Source organism: Labrus mixtus, chromosome 22 (genome assembly GCF_963584025.1).
Source record: "Labrus mixtus chromosome 22, fLabMix1.1, whole genome shotgun sequence".
Classification (NCBI taxonomy): domain Eukaryota; kingdom Metazoa; phylum Chordata; class Actinopteri; order Labriformes; family Labridae; genus Labrus; species Labrus mixtus.
In genome coordinates, this window is record NC_083633.1 from 20,865,064 (window position 1) to 20,885,063 (window position 20,000).

The 20,000-nt window shown below is 43.7% G+C and overlaps 1 protein-coding gene across 5 annotated transcripts in view; it reads left to right on the forward strand.

Annotated features, from left to right (window-relative positions):
- The first annotated feature begins 9,005 nt into the window (after positions 1 to 9,005).
- Positions 9,006 to 20,000, forward strand: part of phf21b (PHD finger protein 21B) — a 70,705-nt gene continuing 59,710 nt past the window's right edge. For 3 of the 5 annotated variants that reach the window (XM_061030007.1, XM_061030008.1, XM_061030012.1), the window contains exon 1: positions 9,006 to 9,214. In XM_061030007.1, coding sequence (XP_060885990.1) covers positions 9,161 to 9,214 — 54 coding nt within the window. In that variant the 5' untranslated portion in view covers positions 9,006 to 9,160. Of the gene's footprint in view, positions 9,215 to 9,552; positions 9,586 to 20,000 lie in introns of those variants that run through there. The other 2 variants (XM_061030009.1, XM_061030011.1) reach the window with 1 other exon arrangement.

Genomic DNA, 20,000 nt, shown 5'->3' on the forward strand with positions numbered 1-20,000 from the left:
AGAGAGACAGAGCGAGAGAGACAGAGAGAGAGAGACAGAGAGAGAGAGACAGAGAGAGAGAGAGAGACAGAGAGAGAGAGAGACAGAGAGAGAGAGAGACAGAGAGAGAGAGACAGAGACAGAGAGAGAGAGACAGAGAGAGAGAGACAGAGACAGAGAGAGAGAGACAGAGACAGAGAGAGAGAGGGAGAGAGACAGAGAGAGAGAGAGAGAGACAGAGACAGAGAGAGAGAGACAGAGAGAGAGAGAGACAGAGACAGAGAGACAGAGAGAGAGAGAGAGAGACAGAGACAGAGACAGAGAGAGAGAGACAGAGAGAGAGAGACAGAGACAGAGAGACAGAGAGAGAGAGAGAGAGACAGAGACAGAGACAGAGAGAGAGAGACAGAGACAGAGAGACAGAGACAGAGAGAGAGAGACAGAGAGAGAGAGACAGAGACAGAGAGAGAGAGACAGAGACAGAGAGAGAGAGGGAGAGAGACAGAGAGAGCTGGCATCAGACAGCAGAGAGGAGGATAAACACGGCATTCCTCTACCTACAAAAAAAAACATGGCAGATATCCGTCTGTACACTCAGATCTATGAAAGAGCTTCAGATTACACTAAAAATAGAGAACAGAGATGTTACATTTTAATAAGATTCTAGTACAAATCAAACAATATCGATGCATGTTTGATGCCATGGATATACAAACTGAAATGACTCATTTCTTGTTTTAAATCACAGACAATCTCCTGCACTCGTCTAAATTACTAAAATGATGTTGGCAGTGTATTTGTGTTGTTATCTTATCGGTGGATTCATTCCTCTCCTACACACCTGTCTTATAAAGGTCCAATCAGTGAGATGTGTAGAGAGTGAGATGATAAAGGTATCTTACTATCTGATCATTAAGGAAACATGTTGAAGTGCTGGCTTCTCTGACAACAATGCAGCAGCCAGTATGTCCTCCTTCTAACTTTAGATTCTGCTCCTGAATGCTCTGGATTTGTTTGGACCAGAGAAGGTAGACGCTTTTAAGACACGCCCCCACACGGCCGTTTTGGACGCCCCTCGGTTTGTCAGATATGAGAGCAGTTATCAGGTCAACAGGTGTTGCAGTGATGGAAGCGGTCAAGAGAAGTGGTTCAGATAGAAGTGATTGTACCCGACCTAAAAAGCCTCTGCATGTTTCTAATAAGCTCCACGAGCAGAAACGTGCTCAAACTAGGATCAATATTGGAGATGCTTTTGAAAAATGGAGAGAGGTTAGAACACAGAAAGGTTTACAGACCCATGCAGAGCTGGATAAACACTGAAGCTTCAGAGTCCACCACATGGTGACCTGTGTGAGCATCGAGGGGGGGGGGGGGGAGACAGCTCTCTATGATGTTTAGAATTTAGACTGCAGTACACATTTTAAATACTAGGGGTCAGAGTTACATATTGCTCCTTTAAAGTCCGAGATAAAAATGTGGCCGTTTGCGTTCACACATGCAGCTTAACTCAAAAACTTAACTCAGGAGTTTTGTGCAGGAGTGAAAGCAGTATGCTTGTTAGCTTAGCAGCATTTAGCTAATATTGCTCTGATTGGTTGCACCATCCAGAGGTTTTTTTTTGGGCGTGGGTCTTAAACATCCAAAAAGGAGTGAGATTCATGCTGAAACATAGATATATATGGATAGATCTGATGCCCTCTAACATGCAGCGCACTAAAGGTATAAAAGACTGAAAATGACAAGGAGCGTAAAAGTGAGAAAAATGTTTGTGTGAACGCCACGTTAGCACAGCGAGCTCGATTTGACAAATGTGCACTCGAGAGAATAAAGAGTAAACATGTTTGTTTTTGAGCTGACATGAATGGAGATCAGTGGGAGTCTGACAGGATGGAAACACATTCTGCATCCTCTCTGACAGAGTGGGGGGTTTAAAGTGACTTGAAAGTGCTACCTGTATTATGTGTCGTGTCAGTCGGAGCACTAACTTCCCCAAACACCTCCTCCCTCTCTCTCTCGCTTAATTGTCTCCGTGCTGAGGAGATGACCCAGTTCTCTCACTCAGAGCTTCTTTTTTTACTTCAACAGTAAATAAACACAAGTCTTCTGAGTGTTCTCGGCTCGACTCTGACGACCAGCCGAGAACATCAGCGAGCAATTCTGCAACACAAAGAAAACAGCGCCGCTATTGAACGAGCCACATCAGGACAGAAAAAAAAAAAGGGCGGCTGAAGTCCCATTCTGCTTCGACTGAATGGGAGAAAAACACATTGTTCGACAGGAAATTGTCATGTGGAGATAATGTGCTGACATAATAATGATTCACTGTGTTTCTGTGTGTGTCAGGAACGTGCGGCGGAGCAGCTTCTGCCCGAGGAGACATCCTGTTTTTGGCTTTCTTTGTTTTCTTTGAAGAAACTGCAAAGAATGATAAAGAAAAAAAACTTTGCCTTCTGTAAATGAACGATCGAGCAGCGTGTGATTCGACTTCTACAAGCTGCAAAGCAATAATTATCATCATCCGCTCCGCAGGCTAGCATTTAACAATTAGGTTTGAGTTTCTGTGTTATTAGCAACGTGCACGTCTTCACAAACTAAACCCAAAGCAGATTATACGACATTCAACATTCAATCGGTGCATTTTTTGGGGGAACAAGCTGCAGCTGTGCCGCACTTTGATACCCTCACATGTGGTCTTAGGCCCGAGCGGTCACCATCCGGCGCCTTCACCATCGAGCCTTAAACAATCCTGGACAGAAAACAAAGAAAAATCATCACAACTGCATTTTAAAGGTCGACTCAGCCATGTTTCTTTTACACTAATATATCCCTAGTCTTTCTACAAACCCCCCCATGATGAGAAAAGTCCTTCCTCTCCGTCTTTTGACCACCCTTTAGGGTCAGATCCGTTCACCTGGCACCCCAACAGAAAGGTGGATAAAGAAGTATGGCGGTACAGATCTGTTGTTTTGCTGTTATTCAAGCAGCAACCTCCGGATTTGAAAAATGATACCAATGTGAAAAGTGCAAAATCCTGCAGTTCATTGAGTGTCCACTAGAGGCCGGCTGCAGGAACACAGGAAGTCACATAACTATGATGCTAACATGTTTATTTCTGCTGTAAACTTTTATAATGGAGCTCGATGGGTATGGACTCACTTTTGCATCCAGCCTCAAGTGGACATTCAAGGAACTGCAGTTTTTTTAAAGATATATTTTTTGGGCCTTTTTGCTTTTATTGGACAAGACAGCTGAAGAGAGAGAGAGGAAATGTTGGTATAAGAGAGAGAGAGGGGGGAGGTCATGTCAGCAAAGGGCCGAGGTCGGTTCAAACCCACAGGCGCTGCGACGAGGACTATAGCCTCTGTACAACATAACCGCTAGGCCACTGGTTCAGTGATACCTTTCATTTCCACAAATCATCTATTTCTTAATCCACATTCTGATGTTGATGCAGCTGTTAGGCAGCAGCCGCTCACTCATTCAAAGTTTGAGGATTTAACAGGACTGAATTATTAATCAGAGTGATTCAAATCGTCTCAGTCTGATTGTTCTGAAGTCCCCTCAGTGCTCACCGAGCCTCTTCATCTTAACCCAAACAGACAGCCAGTAATCAGGCCGCTTTCAAGAGTCTGACGGACGCAGTCACTCATCACAAGGATGTTTCCCCAGGTGGAGGATCAGAGTTATGAGCTGTGATCCCGAGCAGCGGGGAGGACGTACTCCTAAAAAACATCAGACAGCGAGCGGCGTCCTGCAGAGAGGGAATCAAACACACACACTACGTACAGCTTCTTAAAGACACACCTCTGATGTTAGGAGGAGGACATGTTCAGTCCATGTGTATTTATCTGCAGGTTTCTCTACAGAGGCTACAGGAAACTAAGAACACTGAATAGATGAGACAGCTTCGTCCACTGGGGGGCGCCAAAATCAACGTTAACCAAACGTTCCTCACAGGAGCTTTAAATAAAGTGACTGAGTACTTCTGCCTGACAGTACGGAAGCCCGAAGAGGACATCCTTTTCCTGTTACGACGGGTTCATTTTGCTTCTTTTCTCAAGATCTCGAGGAATAATACCTCCTTAAAGTCTTTATATGTGATTTTTTGATCCAGCAGATGTCGCCCTTGAGCACCAGCATGAAACCAAAACAACTCGCGCTGCATTGTTGTGTTAGCATGCTAATGCTAGCGATCTTTATTATGCTCGTATCTTCACACTGCATGTAAATTTACCTGAAATGAGAGTGATCTAGAAACACAGTTAAGCAGTGAGTACAGTATGTTATTCTTCTTTTCTCTAGTCCCTCAATTAAACAACTTTTATACACGAGGGGAGGAGTCAGCCGGCCGTCCGGGCGATGTAAACAAAGTGAAGATAGGACTCTGAAAACTCTGAAAACATCACAGACAGTGGGACTCGGGTGTTACACCCATTGTAGACAGTCATGACTCACAGAGTTATTTTCAGAGGATATACTTGATTTATACATTTAAGTGTGAAACATCACATATGAAGACTTTAAGTCAGGATAACAACGCAAGGATTGTCTGTGTTAGCGAGTAAATTTCAGTCCATTCTCGTGATCTCAACAAATGTAATCCTTATCAAGGGGAAACCCGGCGTTGTTATCTTGAGATAAGGAGATAAATAAGTCAGGATCTGGAGGGAAAAAAACACAGAAATGTTCTCGTTATGACCGGTGAACAGAGTGAAATCTAAATATATGGGTGCACAGTGTGTCCTCTTTGGGCTTCCGTATGAGAGCTGCATCAGGGTTTATGAATTAGCCTCAGAGCCGTCTCTGTTTATTTATTAAGGATGTCATTATGTGTGAGAATAGTTCCAAATCAGCGAGTAGTTATCAACATACTGTCTGTTAGTAGTTCAGTCTGTGTGTTGCGCTGCGTTCAGGGACTGTTTGTGATTCTGACTCTTCTGTTTCAGTCATCTCACGCCTCTCTCATAAAGCGCCCTGCAGCCGGAGGAGCAGCCTGCTGTAGGTTATTTGTTTTCCAAATATTCCTCGTTAAACATTTGCTGTGAGCGGAGAGACCCGGAGCCCGGTCCAAGATCTTGGCTGAGGGTTTTTCTTTTTGCAGTATTGACAGATGGTCGGTCCAGGCCTGGCCCGAGGTGGACTATAAGATAAAAACTAACGTCCAGCTGATAGCAAATCTGTCTGACTCTCTGCCTGTGTTTCTCTGCCCGCACTTTTAATTAGATTAGAAATCAATGGAATCAATCTTCAGGAGAAAAAAAATAACTTATATATTATAATAACTGCTGAACAAGTCGTGATGTGATTATAACGATCAGGAGACTGAAAGTGCTGCTGCAGAGGTGAAGAGTAAAGAACATTTATAATACTGAATGCATTAGACCAAAAACACAAAATCTTCAATTATATAAATATTATACATTTTAAAAAATATTTAAATTTAAAGTTGATAGAGAGAACGAGACAGAGAGAGAGAGAGCAGAGTCTTAATTGCACTAATATGGGGCGCTGATGGCCTGGCGGTTATGTTGTGCGCCCCAGGTGTGGAGGCTATACTCATCACAACGACCCTGGGTTCAAATCCGGCCTCCACCCTTTCCATTATGTTAAATGTACTTGTGCACTTTAGGCAGTTTACCATTGTTTTTGGTCATTAGAAACAAGGACTGAGAGTTGATTGGGGTCCTAGGACTTCTATTTTTGTTGCCGAGTTACAAACAGGTATGGATTAAAGTTTATTTTTATTAGTTTTATATGTAAGTTTTGTTTTTGTGATACTTCTTCAGATATCTGAGTTCTTCACTTTGACTTTGAGTTAGTTATAGTCCTATCTCCCTTTATGTAAACAACACAAAATGTGCATAAAAACAAAACTATTGTTGTGAAATAAAACTGACAGATTATGTAATTGTCCAAAGTATTGACTCCAAATAATTAGAGGAATAAGCTGCAGGGGGGAAGGGTGCAGAGGGTGGGGTTAGGGGGGGCTGGATTGACCTCACGTGTTTTTTAAATTCTTGGCTCCATCCCTGCAGAAATAGAGCCCAAAAATAATAATAGAAAAACAAGAAAACACAAGCAGAAGAAAAGCAGCAGCAGAGACAGTAACTGTGGAGGCTGTGTCCTTTCAGAGTGAGCACAGCGGCTTAAAAACCGGGAGCAGCTTGGAACCGAAAGCCACCACAGAGAGAAGACTTCAAGAGTTTCACCGCTGAGCCGTGAAATGAAAAGTAGCAGCTGATGTAGCAGCAGACCTGACCGGGGTGGGGGAGGGTTACAGCGGGCAGGCAGCGGAGGGAGGAGGGGGGGGAACTACTTTCTGTCAACGCTGCAAGCTGACTACAAACTACAACTTTACTCTGGGCTTTTATGCAGACTAGCGGCCTGTGTTTATGGATGCTGGCCTGAGGAGTGTCTTCTCGGATGTGACTGTTGCATTATGAACACAGGGGAGTGTAGCTCAGGGCTGATGAGGCAGCCGACATGAATAAAAAAAACACGAAGAAGAATAGTAATGTCCGTTTGTGAGTGCTGCCTCTGTCCATGGTGCTACTTTGTGCTGCACTCGCTGCTATCTTCACTTAAACATCTTAAAAACACATTTAACCGTCGTTTTGTTTTCATAATGGCGGAAACTGTTCTTGAAAGTGACCTGAAGTTATTCGATGTCGAGTTAACAATAAATTCAAACACTATCTGCCATCTCTGCTCTTCATCAACTCTCACATCACATACTCCCGCGTTAAGCCCCGCCCCTTAGGGTCCTCGACTTCTGCTCATTGGTCCTCCCTCCTGTCGCTCTGTGGTAACAACTCCTGATTGGCGCGTCTTCCCGCCCCCTCGCGTCCCTCGCGCACTGAACCAGCAGCTCGGACCAATAGCGTCGCGGCATGTGTGAAAAGGGCGGGAGGAGGACCGGGGAAGAGGAGAAGGTGGAGGAGGAGGCGCAGGGGGGTCAGACTGACAGAGATGGGGGAAAAAGAGGCAGGATATCTGAGAGCAAACATTCAGCCTCTTTGTGTTTGAAAAGACAAGAGCAGAATTAGTTAGAGACTTTATTTATAGACTTATCTCGACATATTTGAAAAGATATCCAATCCCTGACTTTCTCCTTGTCTTCTTCACTTAGTTCTGATTGATGCTGTTGATGCTGCAGCTGCTGCCATTTTTGTTTTTCTCCTTTGAGATGTAATCCATCACGTTGGACGTCAAACCACAACCATCAAAGGTTTATTTTTTTAACGATACCGGGTTGAAAATCAATCTGAACTTAGATTAAAAGTTTGTAACCTCGATGCAAACCTTTGGAGAATAAACTGTTGGTCATTTCCACCTAATTTTACATTAAACTAAATAAAATAGAGCCAGATTATCGGCTAAAAGACGTTTTATAAACTACCATAAAATAATTTTATTTACTTTAGTCTACAAAACTAGCCTGACTTTATTTGGGACAGGTGTCAATACGAGACCTTTAATTAAGATATATTTTAAATCAAAACAAGTGGACAGCAAAGACAGAAAAGACTGTAAATGGTCAACTTACACCTGAAAGAATAAATACCTTGAACCTTTTTCTCACACTGATATGTTAACTGGCATTATTCAGTCTTTCCTGGACAGATTTTGAAGTTCATCAACATGTCGGTAAAAGGGACCAGGCCTTAAACTGGGATGGAACACAATTTAAGATTATCATTCATTCCAGAGGTGTTTGGGAATATATTTTAGTTTGGGGTCATTCAAATTTGACAAGAAAATGTTAAATAAGTAAAAATATAATTCCATATTTTACCCTATATTATCTCCCTGGAAGAGACTTGCAGACCTTTGTGCCTCAAGTGAGGAGTAACAGTGCGGTCTGTTAGAGAGATATATATGTTCATATGACATAAACAAACCTGCTTTTACATGATCAGAATATCAAAAGTAACTTTTATTTCCCCTGAGAAAGTTCCATCTGACAATCTGTACCACATGACAGACTGACTTCATTCAAGAACAAGATTTTGTAAAATGTGAGACAGATTTAGAGACAGAGTGATTTATTCATCCCAGAAATAATTAACAGCAAGATAGACAACCATGAAAACCTAATATATACAGAAATATATAGGATAATCCTGTTCAGTAGTCAAGTTGTGAGGTGAACAGAGTGCAAATATCTTAAAAATAACTCAGATATTTGTTTTTCTAACAAACTTATACTTTGATTTAAACAATATTCAAGCTCACCGATCGTTATTTTAACTTCAAACATACTGAATGTGTCTTTGTAGAAAAGAAAACTAATTGTATCCTTCTTTACCCTTAATAATACATCCGAATTTGGCTTTCAATTCAACAAATAATGCAGATATGAGTCTGTGAAGTCACTAAAAGTACGACATAAAGATAGTGGTGTAAAAAGTGAATCCTTTTGTACATGAAAATGTTTAATAATGTAGAATCTATGGATTTTTTGTTGAATAAAGTTGTATTTCTTATTAAGTTTTGCAGGGGAACATCATTTATTGAGTGTAACAGTGATATAATATTGTTTGTATTCTCCATTTTTGCTCATTATACAATAAAAAATAGAAATAAATATAATTTTGATGAATACCGTGGATTAATAACTCGTATATCTTCATACAGTGTTATCATGAAGTCTATAAAAGTGTAAAAAACTGTTTTTGTAATCATAAATACTCTTTACTGTGTACAAGCAGTTGTAGCTCCTCTTGCTCAACGCGCATGCGCGGTGCATGGGGGGGTTCAGCTCTCTCTGCTCCATCCGGGAACTTCAGAATTACCATTGACAGCCGAAGCGCAACTTTTCCCCAGGCAAAGTGAAATCAAGCCGCGGACTCGGACAAAATATAGTCCCCGTTTTTCAACTTAAAATTATCGAAAGAAAAGCTAACCCGGTTCCCCGTCGGACCCGTCGACGTTCGGCCGTTATCTGGAGAGGACCCGATCGGGGCCTGGGCTCTTTGTGCCGGGTTTGGAGCACTTTTGAAGACGGGCGGAAAGTGGGTGATGAGTCCTAGCCTGTAAAAAAAGAAGAAGCGAGAACTTGCTTTGCAGCCTGAGTAGTTCTTCTTTCAATTGTTATTGTCGCTTTAAAAAATCTTTAATTCACTTAAACTTCGTCTCGGTCGCGTCGAAAGTGGGAGAAAAGTGCTTTTCTGGTCGGAACATGGAACTACAAGGCCTGCAAGAGGCGTTGAAAGTAGAAATCCAATGTCATCAGGTAAGTGAAACATGGTGTTATTTGTGGGCTTATTGGTGAGAGAGTGAGAGCAGGAGAGATGTGAAGGGATGAGAAGAACTATGCGACATGTCTGCTGCTCCGACACAAACACAACACTCACAAGTCTTATTAAGTGCACTTTTCACACTCACTTTTTAGCTCATTGTCGTGGCTCTTTTCAGCGAAAGCAACAAGATAGATGTGAGCGGTAATGCGGCGCTGTGTGGCGATCAGGACGCGACCTGCATATTTATGAGGTGATGAAGAGTCTCATCCTTCGCTTTGTTTGTTCCTCCCTTTACCTACTAACTTTGTAATTTCACTCCTCCATCCTTTACAAACTAGTTGCACAGATGAAGCAGCCCTCTCAGGTAAACCTTTACATATATATCTTTCCTCTCAGCTTGCTTACAGGCGGATCGGGGGAGTGTGCGAGAAACTTTATCAGCATAAATCTCTCGGCATTAAAACGCCTTGTGTTGGATTATTATTATTATCTGAATGTGATCTGTCAGCTGTGTGCATGGTGGTAACATTCAGTGTGGAGTTAACATCGCTGTGTCTTTACAGAAAGCTTCATATTTCGCTAAATGTTTGGTTAACAGTGAAGAGAGAGACACAGAAAATAAACATCCCCTAAGCGATGTTTTTACTATTTCTCCCGGTGAAAGAAACCACAACAGCCCGCTGGATGTGGAGTGCTTAAGCCCCTCGTTTTTATCGCCTCTCATCGCCTCTCACTGCACTCAAAGTTGTGTAATGTTGAATTTTTTTTTAAGCGTCCATTTTGAGTAGGTCGACATGTTTCTGGAGAGTAACGGTCGATGCTAAGCTAAGCTAGCTGGCTAACACTGTGTGGGGGGGAAAAGTTGCAGTTTTCGACGGTCGAACGGACCGTTAGTAACGTCACGTCGTCGCGTTTATAACGTCTTTATCTCGGTTTAACATGTTTGTTACTTTAGAGTTAGTCTGCTGTAGTGATGGGACGTTCGTTAAAGAGTCAGTTTTTAAAAACCGGTTCATTTACATAAAAAAAAATAAAAAAAAATCCGAATTATTATTATTTTATTTTCCCACTTCCGGTGTTTTATTTTTTTTAAGGCGGTATAAAAAACGTTAATCCCTTCATGTCAGTTAAATGATTCACTCTCCTGTCACAGCCAAACAAACTATTCACACTTTTAAACTGAGCATAAATATTAATCTTTTATATTTTATTACTTAAAGTCAACAAATTGAGTTTGTTTACATGGATGGGAGTTTCCCTGTTTTGATCATTTTCCAGTTATGTTTCCAGAATAACCTGGTTATTCATATCCCTGTAGGCCTTTATATGATCAATACTCAGAGTTTCTGATATCTGCGTCTTATTTGTGAAGTTGCCTCTTGTGTTTATTCAGAGATAAATGAGACTACTGTGGCTTAACGTGGGTTTACTTCATGTGGTGTTGGAGACACCGGGAAACGACTTTCTGAGTTGGACAGTGCACATGAACGTTTGCTGAAGTTGGAGCAACAACTTGGGAAAGAATTAGATGCCGTCCTTGCCGACTTGATGTCATATTCATCATCACATGGGGGTCAAAAAGTGTTTTATTAATGTTAAGATACTTTTGATTAAGTCACATTTTGCACATCAACTTTTTGCACTCCACACAACTTCTTCGTAGCAACAACAACGCTGTTTCTGAATTGAAAGCAGGTGAACACAGTGATATGGGATGAGAGACTTTCCAACTCAAAAACTGGGACTGTCCGAGGAGCACCTGAATGCAGCATTAGCAGTATTAGTTGCAGACATGGTGTATCAGCCTCATAACTGTAAAGACAAAACTCAGTTTCTTTGTAGCTCCAGAAGTTAGACGCGCTTGTTTCTGCCGTCATGTTTGTTTTGCTGTTACATCACATGGCTGAGACCGCAGCTGCACAGGAAGTTGGCAGATGTCAGAAACCGGGGTTAGGCGTATGCATGCCTGCCACAGTAAACTGTTTTCTATTGGAGTTCATCGGGTAGCAAAATACTGTCATAACACCGGTGTGTAGGAGCTCCATCGTGTTGCTCATGATTTGTGTGATTGAGACAGTGAGCAGGAGTTTCACTGCCATTTTTGTGCATAAAAAAAAAGAACTGACTCAATCGGAAGGGCCTTGGATCTTTATTATTGTCACAGTGGTATAAAACAAACAAAAGTTCAACGTGGACTGAACTATAACATTCAGAAGTGGTGCTGAGTGTGAGCTGAGCCAAAAGATCCGATCTCTGAAAAGAGCTGAAACTCCCATCACCAGTCTGGTGGTATTATTTCTTGTTGGTCACATGACCACAGGGAGGCATTTGATTCGTCCACCCTTACACTTTCACTTTTTTTTTTACTCTCTCTCTTCGGCTGGCAAACTGTGTCCTACATTAACTTCTTGAAGCTAAGTGGTTAGCCTGTTAGCAGCAGCAGCAGGTCTGATGGATGCTGAGAGAGGCAGCAGTGTGTTCAGCACCTCGGCCAGCTCCTCCAGCTCCTCCAGCTCCTCCAGCTCCTCCAGCTCCCCGTCTGCTGCTGCTGCTGCACCGCCCCGCCGCTCGCTCCCAACCCGGCAACACACACACACACACACACACAACTTCCCCCATATTAGCAAGAAGACTTCAAGTAAAAAAAAAAGGTGGATTTTTATCCAGCTTGTCTTTTAGTTGTGTTTTATTTAACAGTTAGAGCTCTGTTTCCTCTCCTCCTCACTTGAATCGATCTGTTTCCAGTTAGTAAGCACTTGCAGCAGCCTTGATTTGTTGCCCATTAAAGTTGCTCTAAAGCCACATAAAGACACAAAGCTTCATGCAGCTGTTGTTCCACTTTCTGCTTGTTCTTTTTTCCAGTTTTGGCTCGAGTCCTGGATGTAAATCCTTGTTGTTTTGTGTTGTAGTGTGTGTGTGTGTGTCTTTCCTCTTCTTCTCCTTCTTTCAGTTTGGTAGTGGAAGCTTCCATTTTGAGAGCGAGAAGGGGGGTGGTTTCCTCCCCCCTCTAACATGGAGAGGAAAAAAAGTCTGCAGAGTTTCATGCAGGAGGAGGAGGAAGAGGAGGAGGGGGGATGGGCCCCATTCATGCCTAACATTACCATTTTGATTGCTTTGATGCTGTTTTTGGTTTGGAGGGGAGGGGGGGAGGGGCGGCAGGGAAAAGGAGAGACAGAAAGCCCAGTCAGCAGAGCACGGCGATGTTTTTAATCACAACCCACTACACTCCATTTTTTACTTCTTCTTTAGCTGGGAAATGTGACCTTTACTTCTCTCCTCCTGAGCCTGTACGTTTTCTCCTCAACCAAACGAGGCTCAAATTAAACATCCGCGGCGCAGATTTAATGATGATCTTGGCTTAAAAAGTGAGCACACTCTGAGGCGGGCTGTGTCAACATTAGCCGTGCCCAGAAATCAACTCGCCTTGAACTTTAAGCTGCTCTCGGAGCGAGTGCGTATCGGGTGGAAGCGGGAATAATTAGACAGCGCGGCACAAGTTGTTTATTAGCAGGATTGAGAAAATGTCTGCTGGCTGGAGGAAAAGGTCGTTTCATGGTCACAGTTTGAGGCCTGTGGAAGCAAGTTTGGGAGGAAACACTCGTAGCGCCTTCTCCTTTAGCTTTCGGGTTTAAATTTAAAATAAAAACAAGATTTAATAACTCTCAGAGGATGTAAACACAAACAAAAGTAACTCTGATTTCATGGATTCTTTTTCTCTCCTCACGTTCAGTGTTTTTCTTCCATCACTCTGTCACATCTCTATAATCAACCTTTTCTCGTTGCTCGCTGCGTTTTCGTTCGGCCCTGGAAGAAGAAAAGATTCATTGATTCTCTTTCACTCTGCTCCACTTGCTCTCTGTTGCATCATGGCATCAGATTTGTCTGACTTGTCAGGTAGAGAAGTTGTTTTTCTTCTTTTTTTTTAAAAAACCGCCCGTTCGGCTCCGTTTGTTGTGTTGTGCAAAAATTCCTCTGAGCGGACCGGATCGATCAGAGCGCTCTTTGTCGAGCCGGGTTTATTTAATTCTTGTATTTTGTTCCCTCTCTGCTCTCACATGTAAGTGGAAACAAAGGCCGCAGCTACTTGACTTGAAAGATTGCAAATGACAGAAGTAAAGGCAGCATCTGTAACCATGGAGACCCCTTCTTCTTACACATTCACAGCATGTGAAGCTCATTACAGCGCCTTTTAAAGTTGAACATACAGACTTCTATACAGCGAGTGTATTTATAAATGATATATGTGTGTGTGTGTGTGTTTAAAGGAGTGACAGACGAGAGGTTGTAGCTGCAGCTTTCATTTAGCCTGTGAAGAGATTCTTGATCTAAGGAGGGCGGGAGAGGTGTCTCTGATAGGCTGCGACAGCTCCTGTGATTGGATGATTGAAAGGAAAAGGTGGGTTTAGAGTCTTTTTATTGAGGGAAAATGTTTTTAATCAGCTTTACTGGATGAGAAATGCTGTTTCTGATGTTTAGCCCCGTTTTCTCCAAGCGGTCCGGTTCTGTACACTACACATTTATTAGCGTTTCCACTGTCAAAAGTTTGATATGATACAAGAATAACCGTACCATACCGTCCTACTCTTATGCTACCCTTCTTATCCTCTTTCACGTCTGCACTCCTGAAGATATCTAGCTACTTTCAGTAGGACTGCTCTGGAGATTCTGGGGTTAGGGGTCAGGGTTCCTCCTGTTTGTGTGACTCTTCAGTTTCTGGGTTGAATCCGGTTCCCCTCATGTGAACTCGTCATGTGCAGGTTCAAAAATGTTTTCCTCCTTCATGTTTCAGTCGCTGCACGCTGGTGTTTTTTTTTATTCCTCTGTGATATCAGAGCCGTGAGCAGCTGCTCTGCTTCTTGTTGTGCGGTGCATTGTGGGTAAAAAAAAAAAGTCACATTCACATGCTCTTAAGAAACCAGGTTAGCTTGAGAAGTCGGTGCACATGCACTTTATGAAACGTGTGCAGCACGAGGTTTGTGTCGGAGTTTTAGAGCGACTAAATGATCGTCTTTGGAAACATGAGTTCAGATGTCTACGAGGCTTCCAACCAATCATCTCTGTGCAGCTAAAACTACATCTCTACATCTGTTTACATCCGTTTAATAAGACATGTGCATGAGAGGGGGATCAATCTACACACAAACATTAGCATTGTTTAAGCACAGCTAAAGAAACTCTTGTAACTGTTGGAAAGAGAAAACGCTCAGATGTGAAGGCATTTAGAAACAGGCAGAGCGACCGTCCTCCCTCGGGGCGACTCGTCTCTCTGTTTCCTGTGATGTGTCTCTTAATTAAAGCGAGCGGGACGATTAGAACGAGCAAACAAAAAAGACAGAGACGACACTCTGCGGCCCGGAGAGCGCGAGGACAAAAGAGGACGACAGATTTATGTCCTGTGAGGATGAACCACGAGCTGCTGCCTCTGCTGCTTACAGGCAGAGAGGTGGACGCCCTTTACATGGCCCTGAACACACACACACACACACACACACACACACATCTCTGTGAGGAAGTCTGAGAAACATCCAAGAACGACTAGTGGACCAATCGGATCAATCCTTTTAAAGTACAGCTTGTTCTAAATGACATGAGAATAGAAACTGGAACTGAAGCCTCTGAAATCTTCACTTTGATCTCCGGCTATTGTTCGAGGTGGTGATTGGACAGAAGCATATCCCAGCATGCACTGGGGCACCCTGTTGGTCAGAGACGGGGCAGACGCTCAGGCTCATACTGACGGTCGAGTTAGTGATCAGCTGAGAGAGAGAGATAGAGAGATGCAGGAAGTGAAGCTCACACTGTGGCCTTGTTTCAGAATATATTCATAAATAACACACATGCTCACTTTTTATATTTAGATTTAAACTAAAATGTAAATGTACTTCAGGGATCCTGTGCAGGTCTTCTATCCATCCACGAGGCGAGGGAGTGTAACGCTCCCCTTAAACCTCCCTTCACTGTCAGACGCAGAAGAAGACAGACAGGTGAAGAATTTAAAACGTGACCATCGACCTGCAGGAGTGAATCTGTGAGACGGTCTGCAGGGAAAACGCCCGTCCTTTAAACCAATCTGTTCTGGAAAAAAACCCATAAAAACAACCTCCAGTTAGTCCAGCATGAATCCCTAAACCTGCCCCTCATGGATTATCAGCCCCGCAGGAGGGCGTAATGAGCCCGCCTGGGATTAGACCGCGTTCGGTTTCAGACGGTGGGAAAGTTTGCAGCTTCACGGTCGCTAAATCCTGTCGTCCACACGTCTAAATCTGACCACGGCTCCCCTCGCTTGTTCAAAACCACGTGCATGACGAGGCCCGGGAAACATGTCTGACAACAGAGCAGAGCTGACGGCTCACCGAGGACGAGGTTTAGGATCAGGTCGACCTCTGACAACTACTAATGAACGTGCAAAATCAAAACGAGTGCAGAAAGGGAGGGTCGGTCTTTAAGCTGCACTCCAACAACATACAGAAGATTTAACGTCCAAGAGAACAAATACTGAATTAGAAAATCGATCAGACTGAAACAAAAATATGATTAAGAATATTTAAGCCGCCCGGATCAGGAGAAGCATCAGAAAGTTAAAGATGGAGCCCGACCGATTAACCAGCCAGCCGATTAATATCGACCGATGTCAGCATATCGGTCGGGCTCTAGTTTAAAATCCTTTCAGTGAGAGTGTTTTCTGGACGTGTAAAATATCTCCTGAAACCCTGAAATAATGGATTTCATTCATTTCATTCAGGATAACTGCAGCTGGCATGAGATTTAAGACTCTTTAAATACCTTCTGCGGTGCTTTTTTACTATTTATCAGACCTTCAGAAAACACTCAGTTGTAAGTGAACTTTAAGGGATTTATTCGACTCTGTGCCTGAAAGTGCAGCAACATGTTCTGTTGTGGTGATCGTCCTGTTTGTGTTGTTTTTTGTTAGCATCAGGATGCTAAGTTTTGGATGTCCTGTGGGCCCAGACATCCAGATTTAACTGATCTGAAAGAAAACAATCTTCTCGTAAGATTTGGTGCATTGGTGCAGCTTGTTAGTGGACCTAAAACCCGTCTGGTCTCATGTGGTGTGAGCCTGAGGTCGATATCCTGGAGGATTTAAGACTTTAGGAAGGTTCGGCACGACTTTAACAACCTCGATTTACAAAACACACACGTGCTACTACACCAGAGACAGAATGTGTATATATATATGTATATATATACCTGGCTGTATAGATTTGAGACTTTAACACTGGACTTCTTGCATGTTTCTAATATTTTGACGTGCTATTCAGTGCTTGTGAGACTTTATTCCATGTGTTACATAATGATGCATAAATAAAGGTCTGTCAGCGGTCTCACACCTGGAAGGTTAGGGATATTTCTCGGCGTCTTGCCTCCTGGATATTCCTCTAAGCGTGTGTGTGTGTTATTAGAGATCCTGTGAGAGGGTTGAACAGGTTTTCAGATCAGCTGCAGACTCTTGGCTCTGTATCATCCTGCAGCCGCGGCTCCGTCTGACGGCTCCTTATTACCCAACAGCAAACAGTCATTTCCACAGTCACAGAAAAGTGCTGATGTAGCTGAGCTGGCAGGCGGAGCGGAGGGATGAATTAACCCGCGCTGACGGCCTCGCTCAGGCTGCTGCTGCTGCTCGCCGAGAAACACTCTGTCATCTCAGAGAAACACTCTGCAACAGGGAGCATCTCTGCAGAGCATCGCTCACTCTGCAAGAAATATTCAAATCAGAACATAAACACCATGTTTCAAAGACGCTCGCTTAACCGGAACATGTCATCTCTTACGTAAAAGTCCTCGCCCGTGTTTTCAGTCGTCCTAGATATACAACTTTCTCCTCTCTTCAGTTTAAACTCTCAAATGTTTCATCGTGGTTTATTCCTCGTTCCCCTCAAACTGTCTCTGCACTGCTAAATATTTCATCTGCAGCCTATTAAACGCTTCTCCTGCTCTTTCTCACTTTTATGGGTCACAGTTCAGGAAGCACGAGATGGAAAGCGAGTCCCTTTTTTTTTTTATGATCGGAACGATGATTTAAGGGCATCGGGGGTTTCTCGCTGAAGAAGGCGAGGTGGAGTATTCAACGTAATCAATTATCAGCTGACTAATAAGTTTAATGTGATGTTCATGTTTCTGTTTGAGTCGAGGAAGAAAGCAGCCGAAGGGTTTCTGCGTTCAGCTCGTTAAAACGTGAATATGTCAACGTGATGGTCGTGAACCTGAGAGGATGTCTGAGACTGTAATCGATGTATCCGTGGTGATAACCGTCGATCTGAGTCGTTCTGGAAGTCCTGCTGGTTGTGCTCTTGTCTGTGATTGTATTCAGAAGTTAAAGTCACTCTCACAGCTGTATACATCCCATCAGTATATATATATCCCATCATGCATTGGGGCCGTGTGGGTTCTCCTGCTCTCGTGAGTGCAGCAGATATTTGACAGTGATGAAGGTGTGTGTGTGTGTTTGTGTGTGTGTAATCAGTGTGTTCCCCTCCGGCTCGTTCTCTCAAACCGAGAGGAGAGAGAGAGAGAGAGAGAGTCATTAGGTTTCATCACTTCTTCTTCTTCTTCTCTTTATTTGTTGTGTTTGCAGCGACTCCTCGGGGAAATCATAAATAATGAGACAGAGTTTTTACTTTCGGGGAGAGAAGAATGAAAGACGTAAGTCAGTGAAATCGATGGAAGACGGAGAGCGTGAGGCAAGTCGTCCTCGCCGCGCTGCAACTCTGTGATTCAACTGGAAACCGCTCTGTACTGTGTGTTCTTACGTTTGTCCCTATCAGGCTCCTGTAGTTGAACTCTTTGTCCAATCAGAGGGAAGCAGATGTTTGATCCCGGTTTGCCCTGATACCAGATGTTTAAACTTTGATATTTTGATGTTTAGGATGGTTTTGATGCTGATAAGAAGTCTCAAAAAACAGCTGTCAATGTTGTGCTCTGCCTCCGGTCACTTCCTGTCAGCACCTGTGGTCACTTCCTGTCAGCCCCTCTGGTCACTTCCTGTCAGCACCTCCGGCCACTTCCTGTCAGCACCTGTGGTCACTTCCTGTCAGCCCCTCTGGTCACTTCCTGTCAGCACCTCCGGTCACTTCCTGTCAGCACCTGTGGTCACTTCCTGTCAGCCCCTCTGGTCACTTCCTGTCAGCACCTCTGGTCACTTCCTGTCAGCAGCTGTGGTCACTTCCTGTCAGCAGCTGTGGTCACTTCCTGTCAGCCCCTCTGGTCACTTCCTGTCAGCACCTCTGGTCACTTCCTGTCAGCAGCTGTGGTCACTTCCTGTCAGCACCTGTGTGTCCGATCAGACTTTAAGCTGTTTGTTTACACTTCCTGACGTTGTCTCTTCTCTAGATCGTTGCTTGTGTTGCTCTTACTCTCTGATGTCGATTAGTTGTCGCTCTGACTTCTGGTGCCAAATATCATTCTAGGTTTTCAAATCTCAGATGTTTCTTCCATCAGTGTGTCCTCATGTTCAAAGTGTTCACAGCAGATATAAGCGTGACATCAGGAGCAGAAAGAAAGCTGCCCTCCTGTTTGACATGAGACTCCATTAGTAAAGAAAACATCTCCTCCTCCTGCTCCTCCTGCTCCTCCTGCTCCTCCTGCTCCTCCTGCTTCTTCTTCTTCTTCTGTGGTGTCTTTAGAAGTCGTCAGGTGTGTTTGAGCCCTCGGGGAGCGACAGAGTCATGTACCAGAGCTGCACGGGCTCGGATTATCCTCCTCAGAAAAGCGTGAAAATCAGGGTAATAATTCATAAAAATTGCCTCCGTGCATCATGAACTGAGCCTCTTTGTATTTTCAGAGCGTTTGTGTGAAGGAGACAAAACGCCACAGTGGCTGCTGGGTAATCTGCGTGTGTTTTCTTTTCAAGTAGATCCCTTTGTGGAGTCGCTCTTTGCAGCTCGAGCCCGTGTCATCTCTGGATTTCACGCAGACCTGGAGTTAATTGTTTTGGTTTCATGGTTTTGTCTTTGTGGAGGAGCTGCAGTCGTACTGTCAGTGATGTCGACAGTTCACCTGGAGACTGACATGGTGAGCACTTACCTGCCTGCAGGGCGTGATGCCGATGTTAGGCATGATGACCACTGTTATGATTAGAACAGTTCTACTTTGAGAGTGTTGTGTGTGAAAGTCACATGTTGTATTTTGGTCCTGTCAGGCCTCCGTACTTGTTGAATCAGATCAGTGGATCTCTGCAGAACAGCATTCGGTTCAAAACTTTTTCCTACTTAGTTTGATCAAAATTAAACATCTTCTATAAAATCAGTCCCCCCCCCCCCTCACCGTCCCACCGCAGGTGGACCTGCAGGGACTTGATGGACTCACCTTGACTCTGTACTTTCAAGGACAGGTGTGAGTTTTTTCTCTCAGATTGGGATCAGGTCGTTGTTGGAGCGTTTTTCTTTCTGTAAAGGGCGAAGCGTTCGGAGCAGAGTATCGACTTTTTCCCGTGATAAGGTTTTCCAGCTCGCCTCTGTTGATAACTGAACAGTGTGTGTGTGTGTGTGTGTGTGTGTGAGAGTGGTGGGGGGCTTCGGTCAGCAGCTTACCGGCTGATCACACCGCTGTGCTCAGTCAGCAGCCGGACCGAGCAGAAAAAAAAAAAAAAAGGGCCCGCTTTATAATCAAACGCTGAGCCCGCCGCTTCTCAGCCCGCTTTATCAAAGATTATTCTGACAGTTACCATGACAACGGCACCTGAAACGTCTCCATGGGAGATTTCAAAAAGGAGATGTCCTCAAAACTTCAGAAGGGACAGAACTTTTTACCTTTTATATATAG